Below are 20,248 nucleotides of genomic sequence, written 5' to 3'. Positions count from 1 at the left end.
CTCTCTGGTGGGCTTTTATCCAGACCTGTGATTTTTATCAATATGAAGAATTCTTACTTCCACAGGTACAAATGAGAACTTTCTCTGAATTCTATAGTTTAATTCTGTTTCAGTTTTAAAATTAATTTATTATTATTATTGTACATCATATATTATATTATAATATATTATTATATACAAATAAATATTATTATTAAAATTATTAATTTAATTAATTCTAGTTTAATATCATTCCCTGAGGGTCCTGAGGGGCTAAGTGACCCCCATATGGTGGCATAACTAGTATGAGTCAGAGGCAAGACTTGAATACAAGTTTTCCAAGGATGGTATACTAATCACTATACCATACTGTCTCTCAATCTCTCTTTACAGGCTATGAACATATTGATTTAAGGTAATTCTTGTAGTCCTAGTGCCATATTTTCCACATTTTTTTTGAAATTGTTCCATTTTAAGTTCATCTTCAAGGTCCTATTCCTGTTAGAAAGTAGGAGTAATAATTTAATTTCTCTAATACCCTTCTAATATCCCATCATTTTTATTTCATGCCACAGAAAGAATAACCTTCAAGATGGTTCATATTTCAGAACTTCCTTCTCTTATTTAGCTTCCTTTATTTTAAGCTTAAAAGTTTTTATTTTTTCATGTTGTTTCCACTCTCTTCTTCTTTACTGGTGCATTCATTTAGACAGGTAATTGTATCATTTCAATATTAATTAATTAATATTCAATTTTAATAGTAGTGATGAAAAGATGAATTATGTGTGATAATTAAACTGGATCCTTATACAATTGGTTTATTAAATTCAAAACAAATGAAAACCAGCAAGATTTTATTGCAAGGCATGACCAAGCCTACCCCCATGATGTCTAAGAAGAGAATGAACACTGACCTTTTTGGAAATTAAGTCTTTACATAGTAATAAGCTCTACAGAGGCAAGCAAATGCATGCCTGCCTGTGACCTTAGCACTACCACAGGCATCACACCTGAAAATGAGATTTGAATCAACCCAATTCAACAGACCTTTATTAAACACCAAGAGACACTGTAATAAACACTAGGAACATAAAACTGAAAAACACCATGATCCCTGCCCCTAAAGAGCTTACAGTTTGATGGGGGAAGGAAATATATGGTTACAAATATGTATGATACAAAAGAGAATTTCATAGGACTAAGAAGAGGTCTAGACAAAATTCAGTTAGGAAATTGGAGATGTCAAAAAAGAACTCATTCATAGTTACAATAAATTCTGTTTCTGGTCCAAGTAAATATCAAATTCATCCCTTGGAGGAAAAAACTATCCTCCCAAATGCAAAAATTCTAATTAATTTGTGAAAAAATCATAAAGGATTGAAGACAACACTTATATATGACTTCTCTGAAGGACTAGGTTCAAAATTTTAAAGTATTTAAGTTCATTATATTTCTATTTTAGGAAAAAATAACAACAATGAGTATGATTTCTCCAAGTATCTAATATTCCCTGAAACTAAATTATTTTAAGCAATTAGGTTACAGTAGCAGTAATGAACTCAAAGCTATCCTAGTGGCTTGAAAGATACTGTGCTTTTCTTTATGCTCAACTGATTCCTACGGAGCAAAAGGCACTGTGGAGAATTGGGACAGTTGCATACAGTTCTTTTCCTCTCTCTTTTCTCTGATCTTAAAAGCAAGAGAGGTCAGAGCTAGAAAGAATCTGAGAGGTCTTCTAATCCAACCCATTCCTTGATGCCACAAGTGTGTTCTATCTATTCCTTCTCTTAGTCCCTTCTGTTTTATCCCAGTGCTAATATGAGTTTGTACCTATTATCCATTTCTAAAAAATTCTGAACTGAAGGGTATTGAAGATGAGTATGCAAACTATAGGAGCATCTTTTTCCTAGATTTTGTCACCATCATTTATTAGCATCTTTGGCCTTCTGATGTTCTTGTTCAGTCATTCAATTGTGTATGACTTTTCATGGATCCATGCATGCCAATACTGTCTGTCCATGAAGTCTTTTTGGCAAAGATATTGGAGTGGTTTTCCATTTCCTTCTCCAGTAGATTAAGGCAAACAGAGGTTAAATGACTTGCCCATATTCGCAGAGCTATTAAATTTCTGAGTCCAGAATTGAACTTAAGTCTTCCTGAATCCAGGTCCAATGCTCTATCCTGAACCACCAGTCACATCCAAGGGCCACCCACCATAAAAGCAGGGTGAGTGTTAGCGCAAATAACTGCCACATCAGGAGACTGCAGAAGAAGAGCTAAGGCTCAGGACAAGAGAATTGAACCAGAAGTATGGGTCTTCAATCAGAAGCCAAGGGAAAGGGAGTATGACTTAGGAAGGAGTAGGAGAGAGAGCTCAAATTTCTGGCTTCTACCCCAAAAGGTGAATGGGTAAGTGGGATAGATCAAGCACAGAATAATTAATTCTTGCTCTCCAGTCAGATGAGTACAGTAAGCCTGACCAGTGGATCTCATCTGTCTGAAATGACAGAAGTCGACAGGAAATGTCTCCTCTTACCAAAGCATCTTTAATCTGCTGCTTTCACTACACTATTCACTATACAAGAGTACAACACAAAAAGTGACTACTTAGCATTATAGAATATAAGAATTGCAAGGGATCTTAGTGACCTGAAGAAAGTTACTGAATATTTCTGGGGCTCAATTTCCTCATCTGACAATACTTTATATATAGTACAGGAGCCTTTAGCTATATATGATCTATTGATATTATCTAGCTCAACTTTCTGACTTCAAAAAGGAGAAAATTAGGGCATAGAGAGGGGAAGAGATTTGCCCCCCAAATCCTACTGCCAGTTAGTAATTGAATTTCTTTTACATTTTTTATCATTCAATAATCTGGCCCCTCTATGATGGCCAGAATGAAATTCCTTTCTATTCCCCTGCACATCCACTAAAACTTTTCTTTAGCAGTTTATGTTGTAGAAAGCACTGTACTCAAAACATCCTTATGAAATAGGTAGTGTAAGTATCACTATGCTCATTTTCTAGAGGAAGAAATTAAGGCTCAGAAAGACTTTCTATAGTTACCCACACAGCTAATAAGTCAGCACTGGAACACAAATTCAGGTCTCCAAATGCCAAGGCCAGCAGTCTTGCACTTACACCACAATGTACACAGGTCTTAGTCATTTTCTCCTTTGCACCTTGGATCTGGTTATTCTCCCTTCCTGGAATATGCTTTTATATTGTCCTTTATGGAGGAAAAAAAAGTGTTTTATGCAAAAAGACAAAATAACTAAAGTAGAATCATCTAATTACACTCTAGTACTAAGAACCTATTCTGTTTACTATGATTAATAAGCTATTTTTTTCTAAAACCTTAACTAACATCAATTGAGTCCATTCATTTAACCTATTCCCTTTTATACAGTCAAGAGTTTGCAGAACTGGGTGGCAAAAATTGCCTAAATAAGTACTTAGATGTTTTGTTGTCTTTTTGTTTCTTGCTTTTTAGAAATTAGCACCCAGTTATACAAAGTTGATTAGTCCAGAATTTTTCCAAGAATAAAAGTTTGGCTGATGAGTATTTTTTCCAGGATCATCATCCATTTTTCCCTTTTGAAAGAAAGGCACAATCTGTGCCCTTTTCCAGTCTTCAGGCACCTCACCAGTCCTCCACGAGTTCGAAAAAATGATATCTAGCGGTTCTGTGATGACTTCGGCCAATTCATTAAGTACTCTAGGATGCCAGCCATTGGGACCTGTGGATTTGAACATATCTAGGTTATTTAAGTTATCCTTTCCCAATTTCTCCCCTATTTCAGTTTGGCTTCCCATAGTTTCCTATTTCTGTTTTCAGGTGATAACAAACTTTTTGTAAAACATAGAGGTTTGAAATAAAAAGTTTCTGCTTGGTTTCTACTGTTAGTAATTTTCTCTTCACAGCTAGTAAAAAGGAAAACATATTTCTTTATTATCCCTTAGGGTCTGTTTGTAAAACACAATTTTCAATGCATTTCTTTTAATGTTTCTTAAAAGTGATCAGTTACCCATTAGGAAATAGCAAATAACGATAAAATTGGATTACTTTGCAGTTAAAATTTTGAAAGTCACATCACCACAGAGTACTATCTAGCAGTCCTAATTAGCACCCTATCTATCACCATGATGGGGACAATTCTGAAAGGCTCATACTGTGCTATTTGCACCAGTAACTCCAATGGAAATTAAGCCTACAAATGTCAAGATGAATCTTACACAAGCTAGCTCCTTGTGATCACAATCCCATGAGTACAGTGACAGTCACTTTTCCAAATATCTTTTTAAACATTAATGACATTTTAAAATCTATGTAATGATAAATAAATAATTTAAAAGACATAATATGTTTAAGAGATGTAAGAACCTAGAATGGCATAACAAGATGTTTTTTTTTCCTTAATGCAATCACCATTGAGATTTCTTTTGCTCTATGACCATCACCAAGATGTTCTTAGGCTTTATATTACATTCATTATTCTCCAAGCATTGTTAAATGTCAACAGTTTTAACCTCTTCACTTCTTCTATAATTCCTGTAAAACTAGGGAAAGCCACAGCTGACATTCTGCTGCCTATCAATCATGGCAGAAATGAGTACCGACACTCCCTGGACACTTCAAAAATGGCACAAAGGGAAGACAGAGGAGAAAAATCAAGAGGAGAAAACGAGATTCTTTTACCCAATTCTGGGACTATTAGTAAGATGGACAAATTTGGGTGAGATTAATACTATTAAAGTAAAGGAAACAAAAGATTAATTTTAAATGTCCAAAAAGTAAATTACTAGTATTCTCTTGGTCCCAATTTGGTCTAATGATGATGGCTTCAAATATATTTGCAAAATATCTTCTGTGAACATCAGTTATTAAAACAAATCCTTTTAAAAAAAAAACAACCACCTGCATATTTCTCTAGGGAATTACAGTTTGTTTCTGCAGATGCCATTTACAACCCAGCTCAAATGGCCACCTGCTGATAGCAATATGTTAACTAATATGTAGTTATTAATTAGTTTGGGTAATATGCTCATCATCAGCTCATTACACCTAAACAGATAGATGCTATTACTATACAAGCCCAATATGTTTCCTTCTCCAAAGTATCTGAGTTTTTTCATATTTATTATATTTGACAAATGGTTAACAGTAAACAGTACACAGAAGGGCAGCTTTGGAGCCAAGATGACCTGGGTTCAAGTCCCCCTCAGGACAGAAACTGGCTGGGTGAAAAACAGCAAGTCTCATAACCACAATAAGCCTGTTTCCTCATATGTAAAATGGTGATGATACTAATAGTACTTACCTCACATGTTGTGATATCAAATGAGGTATTTTCAAAACACTTTGCAAATTTTAAATCACCATGTATTTTCAAGCAAATTATCAAGTCAACAAGCATTTGTTAGTTTAAAAATGTGCCAAACACTGTGCTATATGTTGGGCATACAAAGACAGGAAAAAATAGCACCTACTCTAAAGGAGCTCACATTCTGCTGTTATTGTTGCTTTTAAAATTATTAAATATGTTAAATGTGCCATTCCTTAACACTGATAAGTGGATTTGAAAAGCTATCAGGATAATCCTCCGTCCAAACCAATGCTTCTAAAAAAACTATTTCCAATAATAAATTATGAAAAAGGGAGGGGAGATCCTTTCTTCTTTTACTTTAATAAACCTAGCTGTGTGGTCATAGTAGAAGAAAAAAAAAGCAAAAGGAATACTTTCAAAGTAACTAAGAGAAAGTTTTATAATACTATTGTTTAGACATGTTTTCTGTAAATGTATGAACTGAAAGGCACCCCACCAAAGAATCTAATTCATTTTATAAATCAGGACTATTCATTTTCCTGAAGATAGACAAATGGAAATGGCCTGTAACTACATCATGGAGAATTTTAACTAATTAGGAAGGAGGATATTGAAAGGTTATAAGAACAGGTTATAAAGAAAGGATGGAGAATCATGAGAATATTTTTTAGAAACAACAAAGATTTTTTTGAAGCTAGACTGTTGTTATACTCCTGCCAAAAGGATAGAGAATGGAAAAAGTCAGGATTTAGAGCTAGGAGAGACTTTCAGATGTCACCTAATCCAATCCTTTATGAAGAAATTCAGACCCAGAGAGATCAAGGTTCTTGGCCAACATCACACAGCTAATAAGTAGCAAAATAAGGATTTTAATCCAAGACCTCTTTCTCCAAATTCAGAGCTCTTTCCACTATCACGTGCTAAGAGCCTGTCACCTGCAACTCAAAAGCAGAAAAAAAAAATACTTACCATTTTTAAGTGAATTATATACACAATCCAAATTATGTACATATATGTTCAATATCAAATTATTTCATAACCTATACTGCAAAGTAATACTCATGACTGTTTTATATACTATGGCTTAATCAAAATAAATTATACTCATTAAAGGTGGTACAGTGGAGAAAGCATATGACTTGGAATCAGGAAGAATTGATTCAGGATCAGGAAGAATCCTGAATCCAAGAAGAACTAAATATGAATCCAGATGATGTGGTACCCTGGAGAAGTCACTTAACCTCCCTGGACCTCAGTTTCCTTATCTGCAAACTGAAGGCGTTGGCCTTGATAGCCTCTAAAGTTCCTTCCGGTTTTAAATTTGTGATTCTATGAAACAGTCTTACAAAATTATTTAGCATCTTGGGGGGAAGGGTCATACTGAGATGTAATGAATGAGGAGGATGAGATATACACAAAGGTAGGGAGCAATCTTTTTTACCAATATCATTACGTTTGTGAGAGTTTTAAGATATGATTATAGTCTCAAAATCTCAGAGCAATAATTGGCTGATTGTACCTTGCTTCACGATCATGGAAAAATATTTGTGATTAATTCTCCTTTTGTAAATGTTCTGCTCACATTCTAGTGGCAGATACAAAATGGGAAATCCTAAAGCTGTCTTGATAGATTCTGCACTGCCAATGGAATAGGAATGAACCCTTTTGATTCTGACAGCCTTTAGGGGATAACTCCTGAAAATTGCTAAAAGCAGAAAATCATGTGCTGTAGGAATATCCTAATTTCAGAAAGCTGCCTCTCCCCCACCAGAAATTTACATACTTCATTTCACCACCCCCCCCAAATAAAATTACCTACAATTCTCCAACAAAGAAAAAAAAGCTTTTTCTTCACTCAGCCAAGAAAAAATAATAATTTCTTCAGAAGTGTTTATATTCTTCTTCCTCAGCTACATGATTAGGCTGGCTTAAAAGCCATGAAAGTAATTAAGTTAAGTCTGGTCCTTTCTCAAATCCCATGAAATTCAAACTGCTGGAACATTAAATACAGGCTTGGATTTTTATGTTTAAATATTCCTAGAGTTAATAAATAAATATATTCATGCATGCATGCATACACAAATTCCACTGAGTAAGAATTAACGCCAGTAGCTTACAACTATGCTGGGCACAATTCCTATCTCCCTTTGTCCAGGAAAACACTGTTCAGCACTAAGAGTCAATTTATTTTTCTCCTACTGCTTGGTTTTGTTTTTTGTTTTTTTTTTTTGGGGGGGGGGTAGAAAGGGAACTTTGGGAAAACTAAAACTCAACACTAGTATGGAAGAAATAGCATATTTCTCCTTTGCCTGACCTTAGTCACATCAGTAGCTCACAGTGCCCTCCACTGGGATGCTTTGGTGTGGCTGGGCAACATAAAACTGCCATGAATGTCAGCTTGGGCCTGACCCCTATTATTCCACCCAGACTGCACTTTGTTGTGTTCTATAAGCCAAACCAACTTTTGTAAGTTGCCCAGCTATTACTTTATGGTGACTTTGCATGGGTCATAAATGAATCCCATTCTTATGTTACACCAAAGCTTTCCAAGGCTTCATTTTCATAATTAGGTGGGGGGAAAAGGACATTGAGTTCAATATGTGCACAGGCACACACACAGTCAATTATGAGTCTATGCCAACAAATACAACTTGTAGATGAGAAAAAATCATTCAGAATCATCTTATAAAAAAACCTTCACTGGCATATTTTTTACAGGCATGAGAAACACTTTACATTCATGGTGAATACATTCTATCCTTCCCACAAATTTGTGAGGTAGATACTCTAGTGATTTTCCCCATTTTACAGATGATGAAACTGAGGCAAATAGCATTAAGTGACCTACTCAAGGACACATAGCTAGAGTGACCTTGTGGCAGGGAGTTGTCTGTCAGAATTAAGTCACTCATGCTTATTCCCTCTGCTGAATGATAGTTATATATAGTGCTTGTTCTCTCGAAAGACCTCTTCTGATTGGATGGCACAACAGCACTCAAAGTTACACGCTTGTGGGATACTATTTTACTACTTGACTCAGGCTAGATTCTATTTCCTTTACTCACCCAGAGGGCACACAACAAAAAGCTAGCATTTATATAGTTCTTTAAGGTTTGCCAACCTCTTTACAAATATCTCATCTTATCCTCACACCAACCCCAAGAAAGAGGTCTGTTTTTTTTTTTCCCATTTTACAGATGAGGAAACTGAGATCCAAGGATTAGTTAAGTGATCTACCCAGAATCACAGGGCAAGGGAAGTGTCTGAGGCTGGATTTAAGTAGGTCATTCTGAATCCAGGTACAAAGCTCAATCCACTCTGCCATTTAGCTGTCAACCCCAGACTCTGACAAAGAGGTACTAAATGGTCCTTGTTTTTGTAAATGTTAAATATCACAAATATTTACATGGGGACTGCTAGCAAGAAGATTAATTCACTGTCCTGTTAAACTGCAAGCTTTTAGAGTACAGGGTCCTTGCACTTATCTCTCCTTTTGGTCTTCTGTACCTTATATGTAGTAATAATAATGGCTGACATTTGTATAGTGCTTTACACATTATTTCATTTGATTATCACTACAACCCTGCTATTAGTAGTCACTCAGATATATGACTGATTCCTTCTAATTTTAATAATATTTACATAAATATCATCTTTTAAATCTCAATTTAAACTGTAGAATGGGAATAAGACTTTTGACACATACCTCACAGAGCTGGTAGGAGGAAAGTATAGTCTGCAGATCTCTACTGAGAGAGAAGCCATTACACCAATAAGTATTCAATGAATTCTTAACTGAATTCGTGGGTTCTGACAGAATACTTAAAAGGAAGCATTTCTTGAGAACAAATCAAGTGACAGTTCATTTTAAAAAAATTGGGGGCCTGAATAAAATTTTGTCTAAGAAGAAATATTCCATATATATGTTTTATTTTCCTCTGTTTAAAAATAATTTCAAGTGTTGTTAAAAATTTCAACCAGCTCTATTTAAGTACCCCATCTGTCCTCATTTATGGCATGCCCTTAGTAAGTACCAATTTACTATATCTGTCACTGGAACAATTAAAGCCATTGTGATAAATGGCACTGATTTTCAACACCTTGTTTCTCTACCCATGTGGCTTCTAATCTTCACTCATCACTTATCTGTAGTGTTTCCTCTGCTGGAAGATGTACTGGTGATGCTTTAGCTAGGATTATAGAAGGTTCCCACCTGTTCACTAGACATAAGTCTCCTTACAGAGAACAAACACAAATTAAACAATCTTTTCTAATAAGGTCTTAAGGGCTTTGCCAATAAAATGTATCCTAGAAATTCCTTAAATTCTTAAGATACTTAACCTTTTTTTGAAAGCTCTGGATACAGCATGATAATCTTCCCCACATATATTGAATCAAATTCTCCGAGTCACAAGCTTCTCCCTTGACTGTGATTTGAAAGTTATGAGCCCCACTCTAGAGTAATCTTTCCTACTTTTTCTTCCAAACCTTTTTTTAGCATTTAAATTTTATTTGTAAATGATTTATATGAACATGAGACATTGTGAGTCTAAAGTAAATCTCATACAATATGTCTTTATAACTAATCAAAATTAGAGCATGATATAAACATAGAAATATGGCTGAATATAAATAGATATACACAAATATCCTATGCTATACATTCCTATAGATGTATAAGCATAAACATACTGCACAAAGGACAGCAATATTTGTATGAAGCCATTAATCTATTTTTAAAATCCTTTTCCCCGTTCCTTTCTCCCCAGATTGTCTGCAATGCCTACAAAGTCCTTCAAGCAGATATGGTTCCATTTGTCTCCCGAATTCCTGTCCATCCAATAAAGCCCTATTCAAATGCCAACCCTTCCAGGAATTTTTTTTCCTGCTCCTCTCTGCTAGTCAAAACCTTTGTCCCTCACCTGAAGACCTCCAAAGCACTTTGTCTTACAACTCTCAAATGCACTTTTGTTGTAGTAGATTGTATATTATAGTTGCCTGTCTTTTACAAACAAAGAAGTATCTGCTCTGTGAAAACAGAAACCATATCCTGCATGAAGCTTAATGAATGTTTTTAGAATGAATCAACAAAGCCATACTGGGTCTCTGTGCTATGCAATCTACCCCACCCCCACTGGTACAACTACATCTGATGTCAAAGGAATCATGCCCCTTCTTTAAGTTCCTCCAAGGTAAGAATTACATACTGTTTCTCCTTTATACCCTGAATATCTAGTATAGCTCCTTTTCACACAGTAAGTGCTCTTTGTTGTTTTCCAGAACCATATGGTTTTAGAGAATTTTCATTTCTCTCTAGGCTGCTTTCTAGACCCTACAATAACCCAGAAACCTCCCATCCTGAAGGTTTGCTTCAAACCAGGAATTCACACACTGGAAGTGTTCTCTTCTCCTGGAAGCTCTGCCTCTATTAGATGGCTTCTCCTTGAACGGCTATTTAAAGACCTTCTATATTGTCATTCCTCTCAAGGCTCATTCTGGACTTTCTCTACTACACTATTCAATTCCTTGGCATCTTCTTTCCTCACCCCCTTTACAGTTTTGTCCTGTCACCTTCCCCTTGAAGAGTTCTCTTTCTTCTTGCATTTTTACTCCCATTATCTACCTGGCACAAAGTAATGGCTTAATAAAGCCTTCTTAACTGACTTGGCATTGGAGATGGGTCCAAAAATTACACAACTTCTTAGTTGTTGTTACCAAATACAACATATTACTGTTATTTTTTATAAGCAAACTTTTTTTAATTCTATATTGCTACATAACTATCTTCATTTAGCATGCTACAATTCACAAAACACTTTCCTTACAATAATTCTGTGTAGTTGGTATTATTATACAAATATAATCAAAGTGAAATTCAGAATGGCCAAACAGCTACTTAGGGTCCAGATGAGATAAAGATGTGTTGCTCTTGAGGACCACAAAGAGTTCTCCAGTCATGTCTCTGTTTTTTTTTTTTCTTCTACTTTTCTCATAAAGATCAGACTTATACAAGCAATTCTTTTCTTTTCCTTTTCCCCCCTTAAGAATAGGTCTCCATATCTTGCCAGGCTAGAAACATGACAATTCACAGCCCAATTTTAATTTTAGTATTGACAGGCAATGGTTAAATGCTTTAACCTACTGGTTTTTCCAAGTTGAACTTGTTCATCCTTCCTTAAACTGCCTGTCAGCCCTCCACTCTCAGAGGTTCGTCATATTGATGCCAAACTTAGTGGAGACATCCAATTGGCCTTAGCTCTATGGCAGAACTCTCAAATTGGGAGAATCTGAGCATTTTCAGTGCCCCCCAGTTAACAGGGATTGTGGGTACACTATGCCCCTAGTAAGCAGTGCTTAATTATTTTAAGCATAAAAAGATATTTACAAATATAGACACTTTATACATAGGCAGAGGGTTTTATAGGCACCAACTCATCATAATTTCCTGGTTGGTACTGAGAAGTGGGGAGCTCCCTCAGACCTGAGATCTTTAGGTTTACTTTGGCATGTGTGTGTTTCGAAAGGACAACTGACCATTTTTTCACAACCCAATCCTCCATCTTTGAAGGTTGGTTGAATTTTGGCCTAATGTAGGAAGAAGCTGCCCACTCCATGAGATTTCATGGAGATCCAATCCAGCCCAGTCCTAGACATATAAAAAGAATTTTTCCAAATTAACTGCAGTTCTGACACAGTGGCCTAGACTACCAGATGGGTCAAAGATTGAGCCTATACTTCACTTCTGTGATTTGTCGGGGCAGAAATAGAATTGCTTACAGGAATTAACAGGTCTGAAGTTCTAGGATAATAGCTGTTATTTTTGCAGCATTTCTAGCACCTGGCCCACACAAAGGCAAATATTTGCTTTGTTTGGTGCCTCCTGGTACAATCACTATGCAGTACACTCCAACCCACATGCAGACAGATATTTAAGTAGTCTTCAGAACGAGGCTTCAATAATGCTGCTATGACGTACATGAAGTCTGTTCATCAAAGATGTCATTATTTTGAATAAAAGATGAATAATGTGTGCTTTAAGCACTTCATCTCTTCATTAACTCTCTTTTAAAAATTATCTATCATTGTGAAGTATTCCACAAAACATAATTACAAGAAGAATACAAATGTGACAGTTTTTAAAAGCCAAAATCTGATTACCGAGGAAGGCTAAACATGCTGATGCCAACTGGCTCACTGCTCCCTCCCCCACAAATTTTTCCTGGTTGAGAGGTATCGAAAGTTGAGTCAGTCTGAGCTTCAACAGGAATCGCCTCTTCAAATAAGACAACAGAATAGTTGGCAAAAGCTTCATATCAAGTTAGATTGCATGCAGCAAGCCAAGACCAAATAATTATATTTCAAACTGTCAGGGGGATAAGAAGGAGGAGGAGGCAGGATAGAAAACCAATAAATAGCTGGTAATTTATGAACAAAAATACGGCTACCAAAATACTGTCTGCTTTTGATATCTCCTCCCATCTACAAAAATATTACAATGAATCCCAGGATGTGGATGATCTCATGCACATCTCTGTAGAACTACCATCCTAAAGTTAACAAAGATGACATTAATTTTCTGGAATGAATTCTGACCTATGGAAACCCCCTTAGGCATAAACCCAGATGGAAAAGTGGGCTGGGGTTTCTTTTTTTAAGAGATATTCAAAATACTTAGGATAAGAAACTGCTTTTGTACCTCTTAGCTGAATTTTCCCTGTTTCACAATCTCGACAAAGACCAAAGTCTGGCATAAAGAATCACACACCAGAATCACATAATTGTCCCAGCTGGAAGAGACTTCTGAGACCATTTAGTAGAACTTGTACCTAAAAAAGAATTTCATTTACAACAAACACCAGGCAGCTAGATAGTGCAGTGCATACAGTACTGCCCTTGGAGTCAAGAAACCTGAGTTCAAATCCTGCCTCAGGTACTACCTAGCTATGTGACCCTAGGAAAATCATCTCATCTCTCTCAGGCTCAGTTTCCTCAGCTGTAAAATGGCAATAAGGACAGTATCTACATTCCAGGTTTTTTTTGTGAGCATCAATAGAGATCTCATGAAAAATGTTTTGTAAGCCTTAAATAGCTACATAAATGCTCATTATGATTATTAACAATGCTGATAAGTGGTCAGTGAGCTCTAGCTTCAAGACTTGCAGTGAGGCAGATCTCCTATTTTCCCAGTTAGCCCATTTCACTTCTGGATAACTAAACTGATCTCTTTTTGTTACTTTCCATTCCTGACTCTATTTCAGACTTTTGAGACCAAACCAAATAAGAAATATAGTCTATCACTTGAATTGTGTCTAACATTTAAAAGAGACATGTGAATTGGCAGTAATAATATTTAGGGAGAGGAAGCAAAATCTTGATTGTTACCCAATTTCCCCTTAAAGTTGTTCTCATTTCACTTTCAAACAAAAACTGTGAGCTCACTTACACTGCATTAAAATGAAACTGAAAGGGTTGTGTTTGTTGTGTGTCTAGGGAAATGGGAAGAGGCAGGATATTTTTAATCCCAAGACATCAGGTGTAAAACTGGGTTATTTTGAGACTAAACTCCAAGATAAATAAAGACATTCTGCTGATTTCTGACTATTGTCATCTAAGATTAGATATGCTTCCACTTTAACAGGTTTGAAAATACCTTAGTTTAAATTCACACTTCTATAATTGCACGGTATTTCATGAATAACTGAATATGGCCCTAAGTTCCATGGCAATTACTGATTTCAGAATGGAATTGGTAGTCAGGAGTCAGAAGATCTAAGTTGAAATCTTAACTCCCCATTCCATTCAATCCTTTACTCATCTGTCAAACTGAGCTTCCTAAAATGAAAGTCCCCCATTCAATAAATTCCATTGGTTCACTAGAAGAGTCTCTACTTAGGTTTTAAAAAACTTTAATAATCTGACCTTTTTTTTTGCCTTTTCAGTCTTCCTACACCTTACTCCTTTCCATGCCTTTTGAGATCCAATGCCACTAGCCTCCTTGCTATTCCTTGGCATACAACACTTCATCTCTATTAGCATTTTCATTGACTGTTCCCCATGATGGAAACTTTCCATCCTCAGCTCTGCCTCCTGGCCCAATCTTTTTAAAGAAGCTTTTCCCTCATCTCTTTAATCTTAGCACTTACTACTGTATATAACTTGTTTATTATTTGCATGTTGTTTCCCTAAGTAGAGAGGAGTTCCCAATGAGCTTCATGAGAACAGAAATTGTTTTAACCAGATGACATTTTTTAAAATACACAGGATCTCATATTGAGTAGAATTGAATGGGCTCAAGAATCCAGCCCTGCTACACTGGAATTGTGGGAAATTGGGCAAGAAAAGTAGACATTTAAAGTTTGATGGAAATTATTAACAGTGGTATAAACATTTGTGTTCTTTATAAAACATTCATTTCCATTGGTTTTTGTTTAGAGTGGATCCAAAGATGAAGGATTAGAACAAGTTTAGGAACTCCTGTCACTTGAATGAAGATGGATTTTTTTCCTAGGACAGAGTCTGCTTAGGCATTACTTCTCTTTTGAGCCACCCTTCATAATTTTTCTTTCTTGCTTTTTGGTTACCAAACCAATACCTAATCTGAAAAGGAATCATGCCTATTTCAGCAGACAAGACTTTGGTTTGGTCACAATGAATATACTAATTTCTTTCAAAATGTTCTTTAGTGGTTTTTGAAGAACTCCTTTCTTCTTTTTGTTCCCCCATTAAAAAAAACAAAAACAAAAACAAACTAAATGTCATGTTGTCTTGTTTATCTTTTTTTTACTTATTTTGAGGTGATCTCTCCAAAGTAGTAGTTGGAAGGGGGGATTTTTTTTTGTTCAGCTCAGATTATGCTTTCTTTCAGCACTGATTGAGCTACATTCCTCTCACATTCCACTATGTTGCATTTCCTTTTGTTTTCCCAATGAATAGCACAGCGCCTGGTCCATGATAAATGCTTAATAAATGCTAGATGATTTGACAATATAGAGCCATATTTTTTACTAGCTATTCAGGGTGTGATCTAGTATAAAGAAAACTCTAGACTTGGAGCCAATTAGTCAATAAACATTTATTTTTTAAACCCTATCTTCTGGCTTAGAATCAATAGTAAGTATTGGTTCCAAGGTAGTAGACGAGTAGTAAGGACTAGGCAGTTGGGATTAAGGGACTTGTCTAGGGTCACAGCTAGGGAGTATCTAACATGAGATTTGAACCCAGGACCTTCCATTCTTAGGTCTGGTTCTCTATCCACTGAATGACTTAGCTGACCTCCAACAAGCATTTATTAAGCATTTACTTTGATGAATACAGATACTGGCCTAATATGACTGTGCAATGCCAAAATTTAGAGGAGAGCAATGTTCAGACAAGGGAAAAGTAGTTGTTCTCCAATATTCCCTATAAATGCAGTGTGGACTCTCAGGTAGTTGGACTGCTTTTGCAATAGAATGGCTATAGTGATATATCTTCATAGATATAAACCTAGAAGAGATCTTTAAGACTACCTAGTTCAGACCTTTCATTATGCAAATGAAGAAGCTGAGATCCAGAAATTAAGTTAATTATCCAAGGTCACACGGGTAACCCAGTACTCAAACTCAGGTTCAAATCCAACATTGTTTCCATTGCAGCAAGCTGCCTTGTGGATTGCTAAATGACCAAAATCACATTTGAACACTTGGTCACATTTTCCATGATTATACACACACACACACATGCACACACACACACACATACACACACACACGTGTGTGTGTGTGTGTATGTGTGTGTGTGATTGGTATAGGCAGTGGCCCGTCCATTTCAAGGTTCAACTGTGGTGCCACCTCCTACTCACTCTCTATACTGATCTGAAAAAAAAAAACACAATCTATAGATAGATAGATATATGTGTGTGTATGCATGTGCAATTATTAATTTATATCTGTATTGTTACTTTCCTTATTTAGAATATATATTGTTTAAGACAGAGATTCTCTTCATTTCATTTTTCTATCTCCAGTTCTTAGCATTAAGTAGATGCTTGATAAATGTTCTTGTCAAATGAAAAAATAGAAAAAAAAATCAAAGGAATAATCCAAGAATGTGAAGCTGGATCTTCCACAAAGCAATGTACTTCTACTGTCCAATATTCCATAGTTTAAATACTGATACTCATTGTACATTATTTTTTCAATATATGTGAATAAATCAATTTTTAAAATATAATCACAATACATTCATTAAGTGTTACCTTAAAAGGGGATGTATGTTGAATAGCAATATATTCAAGCATAACCTAAAATAACTGATTATGTTTAATAGGAGACTTTGAGACAGTTTAAAATAGCTGAGTTAACCTCCCGCCGATGAGATCAAATTAAATTAAGGATTTTGGCAATTATTACTATGGGCAGACATGAGATATTCTAAGACAGTCCCAGTTAACATCCTGCTGACTAGACATGATCCAATTTATTTTGTGTGTGGAAAACACTGCAAATCTGAAAATAGTTTCAAAGCAAACAATCATTTGTTTTTCTATAATCCATAATGGGCAAACTTTCTAGGACACATTTCTATTAAGGTTGTATGAATTTAGGACATATAAAGAGGAATGGCAAGGGGGGTGGGCTGGGTTAAGAGGAACTGGAAGGAATTCAGTACAAAGTACACCACCACATTAGGACTCAGGAAACCTGAGTGAAATACTATCTTTGTGACTTCAATCCTGTAACAATTCCTTTACCTCCCCAAAACATGGGGTTTAAGATGAATGATCTCTAAAGATTTCTTTTAACTCTGGACAGGAAAAGTCCATCACCATGCCTTCTTCTGCTACAGAATAGAAACTTCTGGTCTTTGACTTAACTTCCCTATACTCAGAGGAAATGCCAATAAAAATATTTTATATTTCATTTGTGTTTTAGAGTTTTCAAGAGTGAAACTTTTCCCAAAATTTTTTTTCACATATTAACTCATTTGATTCTCACAAGAACATTGAAGTGTCTTGCCTAAGATCATAAAGCTAGCTTAAGACAGAATCTAGGTTAAAATCACGATATCCCGATTTCTGGTACTAATGCTTTTCCCATCCCATATCACATTAAAAATTTCAATAACAGTATCCTATATAGGTATAAGATAGTGGATACCATCCCACTAAAGTTTGCTTATGTAAATGTCTCCCTCCATTTCCCTTACTCACGGTATCACAGAAGTACATTTGATGTGATTTGTTGTTTTACTAAATAATATTAAGGTCCTTGTTCTTCACTTTAAAAGTAAATGAGCCTAGCATTTTATAGTATGTCTCAAGTTTTTAATTGATTTTACTTATATGAACAGCACCCATAGTTCAACACAGTTATTATTAACAAGGTACAACTTCAAATGTATAGTATATCCACACACACAAAAAAAGTTTTTCCTCTTCCAGTATTTATGCTCTGCCTCATTTTAATATATAATGCAGTCTAATAGAGCCTGGAATTCAAGTTATATGAGTGCAGCATTAAAGTATTCCATTTTACTATATTCTAATTTTTTTATAAGCCTATACTTGTTGAGTTAATACACTGTACTGTGGAGGATTTAAAAGAGCAATGGCTTTGGAGTCATGACTTAAGTTCCCACCTTAGCATTGACATTTACTAATCATCACACTTTAGACATCAGACTTTTCTCTCATCCTTAGTTTTCTTATATTTTAAAAGGAAGAAGTGACATTCCCTATTATTCACATGATTATTGTGAAGATCAAATGAGATGATTCATTAAGAAGTATTTTCAACTACAAGAGGATATATATATATACATATATATATATGTATATGAAAGCTCCTCTCTCCAATACTTTCTCTCCTCCCATCTTCTTTACCACCTAGAAAAGATGCCCAGATATCCTTTGAAATTGCTGTAAATTCTGTCTACTAGAATAAAAACACTCCTATAATTTGTTTAGGGTAGGGAAGTTCCCACAAAGAGAGACTAAAAAATATTTGCATAAATCTTCCCAAAACTTGAAAAAAAAAACAATCAGAAACTGGGAATCAATGATAAACATGCTGAACTGGTTAATCCAATAAACTTTCTGGGACTTCAAATTTATTTCTAAAGGATCAAAGTGGAGACAAAGGGCTAATATGAATTCTTTAATGTACAAGATTATAATTAACCTAATGTCTGTTTCAAATTTACTATTATCTATTAAAGAATAAATAATTTTACAGCCTTCTAATACGTAGCTCTTAAGCTTTAAATCACTGACCATAACTAATAAGCAGTTTAGTGGTAAGAGTAACCTAAATACAGTCACAGACTGTAATTTCATTGAATGTAAATCATCATCATTTTTAATGCAAAGGCAACAGCAAATCTCTGTAATTACTGGGTGCATTTTGAATCACTTTTATTATTACTGCACTAGCCCCATTAAAAATCCAAAACACTGAACTGCATGGGATATAAAACTGGAATTATGATACAGTACAAGCTCTAATTGAAATCCATAAATTTTCCACTAGTATCCAGAATTATTTTGTTGCCAAGACTTTCAAATATCGAGAATTAACTTTGAAAGCATTTACTTTATCCAGCACAATAAGTCAGAGTATTTTGTCTTGCTAAGTTGTTAAGAGCAAATTCAGGAATAACATCCCATGAACAGTTCATTTTTTGCTTTGCAAATGGCACCTAAAAATTCCATACAATAATTTGAAAATGAGAAACCACTGAAAAAATGTATAGAGCAAGTATCAACTAGACCATGGTTCAAACCACACTTTCTAATATCTAAAGTTTAAAAAAAGCCATAGATAGCCTTGTTAATCTTCAGCGCAACATGAGTCTTGTCTCAAAATAAAGAGATTCTTACTACATTTTGCAAGAAGACTTCAGGGCAGCATTACTGTTGACAGGTATTTAGGTGAGTGGATTAACCAGTTCAGTACCTTTGCTGAACATGGGGATAATCCACTAAGCCTGCTGCAAGGATAACGCCCATTAATATAACTTGCTACTGTACCTTTAGTGGCTAGTGGATTAATAACTGACTTACAAGAATCATGAGACTCCTTTGATGAACACTTCTGAATGTGTAATATAGGTCAAGCTGTCCTGTTATATATCTCCTCCAAGCACACAAATTTAAATCAACTTCAACAGAATCCAGAACTGCTAGGCATATGAAAAGCCAATGCCAATATTTCTCTCAATTTGTCAACAGTATATATTGTAGAAGCAGAGGATCAAAGATGTCCATATGGTTAAGCAATGTCCTTCATCGCTAAATCACTTGCTACTTGTGTCGAGTGGCTCTATCCCTCAGACCATTAAGGTTAATCTTCTGCCAATACATTAGAATAGCAACAGTTAAATTTAAGTTTGGAGATGGCCTAAAATTATTGATTCCTATGATTTCTGGCTCCTGTTCCACTATCCAACCTATGAGCTGAACCCAGAATTTAGTAATTGGAGTTAAAGACATAAATTCACTATAAATATGTGTGTGATTTCAGTTTTATCTCTTACAAATTTCTTATAAGGTTTCAAGTTTCCCAAAATTGAGAATTTGAGAAACCCTGCTTTACTAGCAATATAGTATCATAGAATGAGCTGTGGCTCTAGAGACAGAATCTGAGTTCAAATTCCACCTCTAACCTTTACTAACCTGTGCCATCTTAAGTAAGTCACAACCTCCCTGGGCATTACTTTCAACACTATAAAACAAGGGGTTAGACTGCATGGCCTCTGAGATCACTTTCAGGCTACAGAATTATGATCACTTTGACTATTTAGATGCTAATACCTCGACAGGCATGCCTTTCCCAGAAGAGAAACCTAGTGAATCTCTACAGTACTACATTAAAAAAATTTCCCCATTTTCTCCAAGGTACTATTAAAAGCTCTACCAACTTTCATATAGTAAGTATACCTTTTTCTGTGTCTGTACAAAC

At 35.4% G+C, this 20,248-nt stretch overlaps 1 protein-coding gene across 1 annotated transcript in view; it reads right to left on the bottom strand.

Moving 5' to 3' along the window:
• Positions 1 to 1,012: 1,012 nt before the first annotated feature.
• The window catches only part of SAMD5 (sterile alpha motif domain containing 5), a 39,367-nt gene continuing 20,131 nt past the window's right edge, over positions 1,013 to 20,248 (bottom strand). The window contains exon 2 of the mRNA XM_001370742.4: positions 1,013 to 3,722. Coding sequence (XP_001370779.2) covers positions 3,660 to 3,722 — 63 coding nt within the window. The 3' untranslated portion in view covers positions 1,013 to 3,659. The remainder of the gene's footprint in view (positions 3,723 to 20,248) is intronic.

The sequence above is a fragment of the Monodelphis domestica genome, chromosome 2, assembly GCF_027887165.1.
Source record: "Monodelphis domestica isolate mMonDom1 chromosome 2, mMonDom1.pri, whole genome shotgun sequence".
Classification (NCBI taxonomy): Eukaryota; Metazoa; Chordata; class Mammalia; order Didelphimorphia; family Didelphidae; genus Monodelphis; species Monodelphis domestica.
Note: the sequence above shows the minus strand (reverse complement) of the source record. Positions and strands in the feature narration are given on the sequence as shown.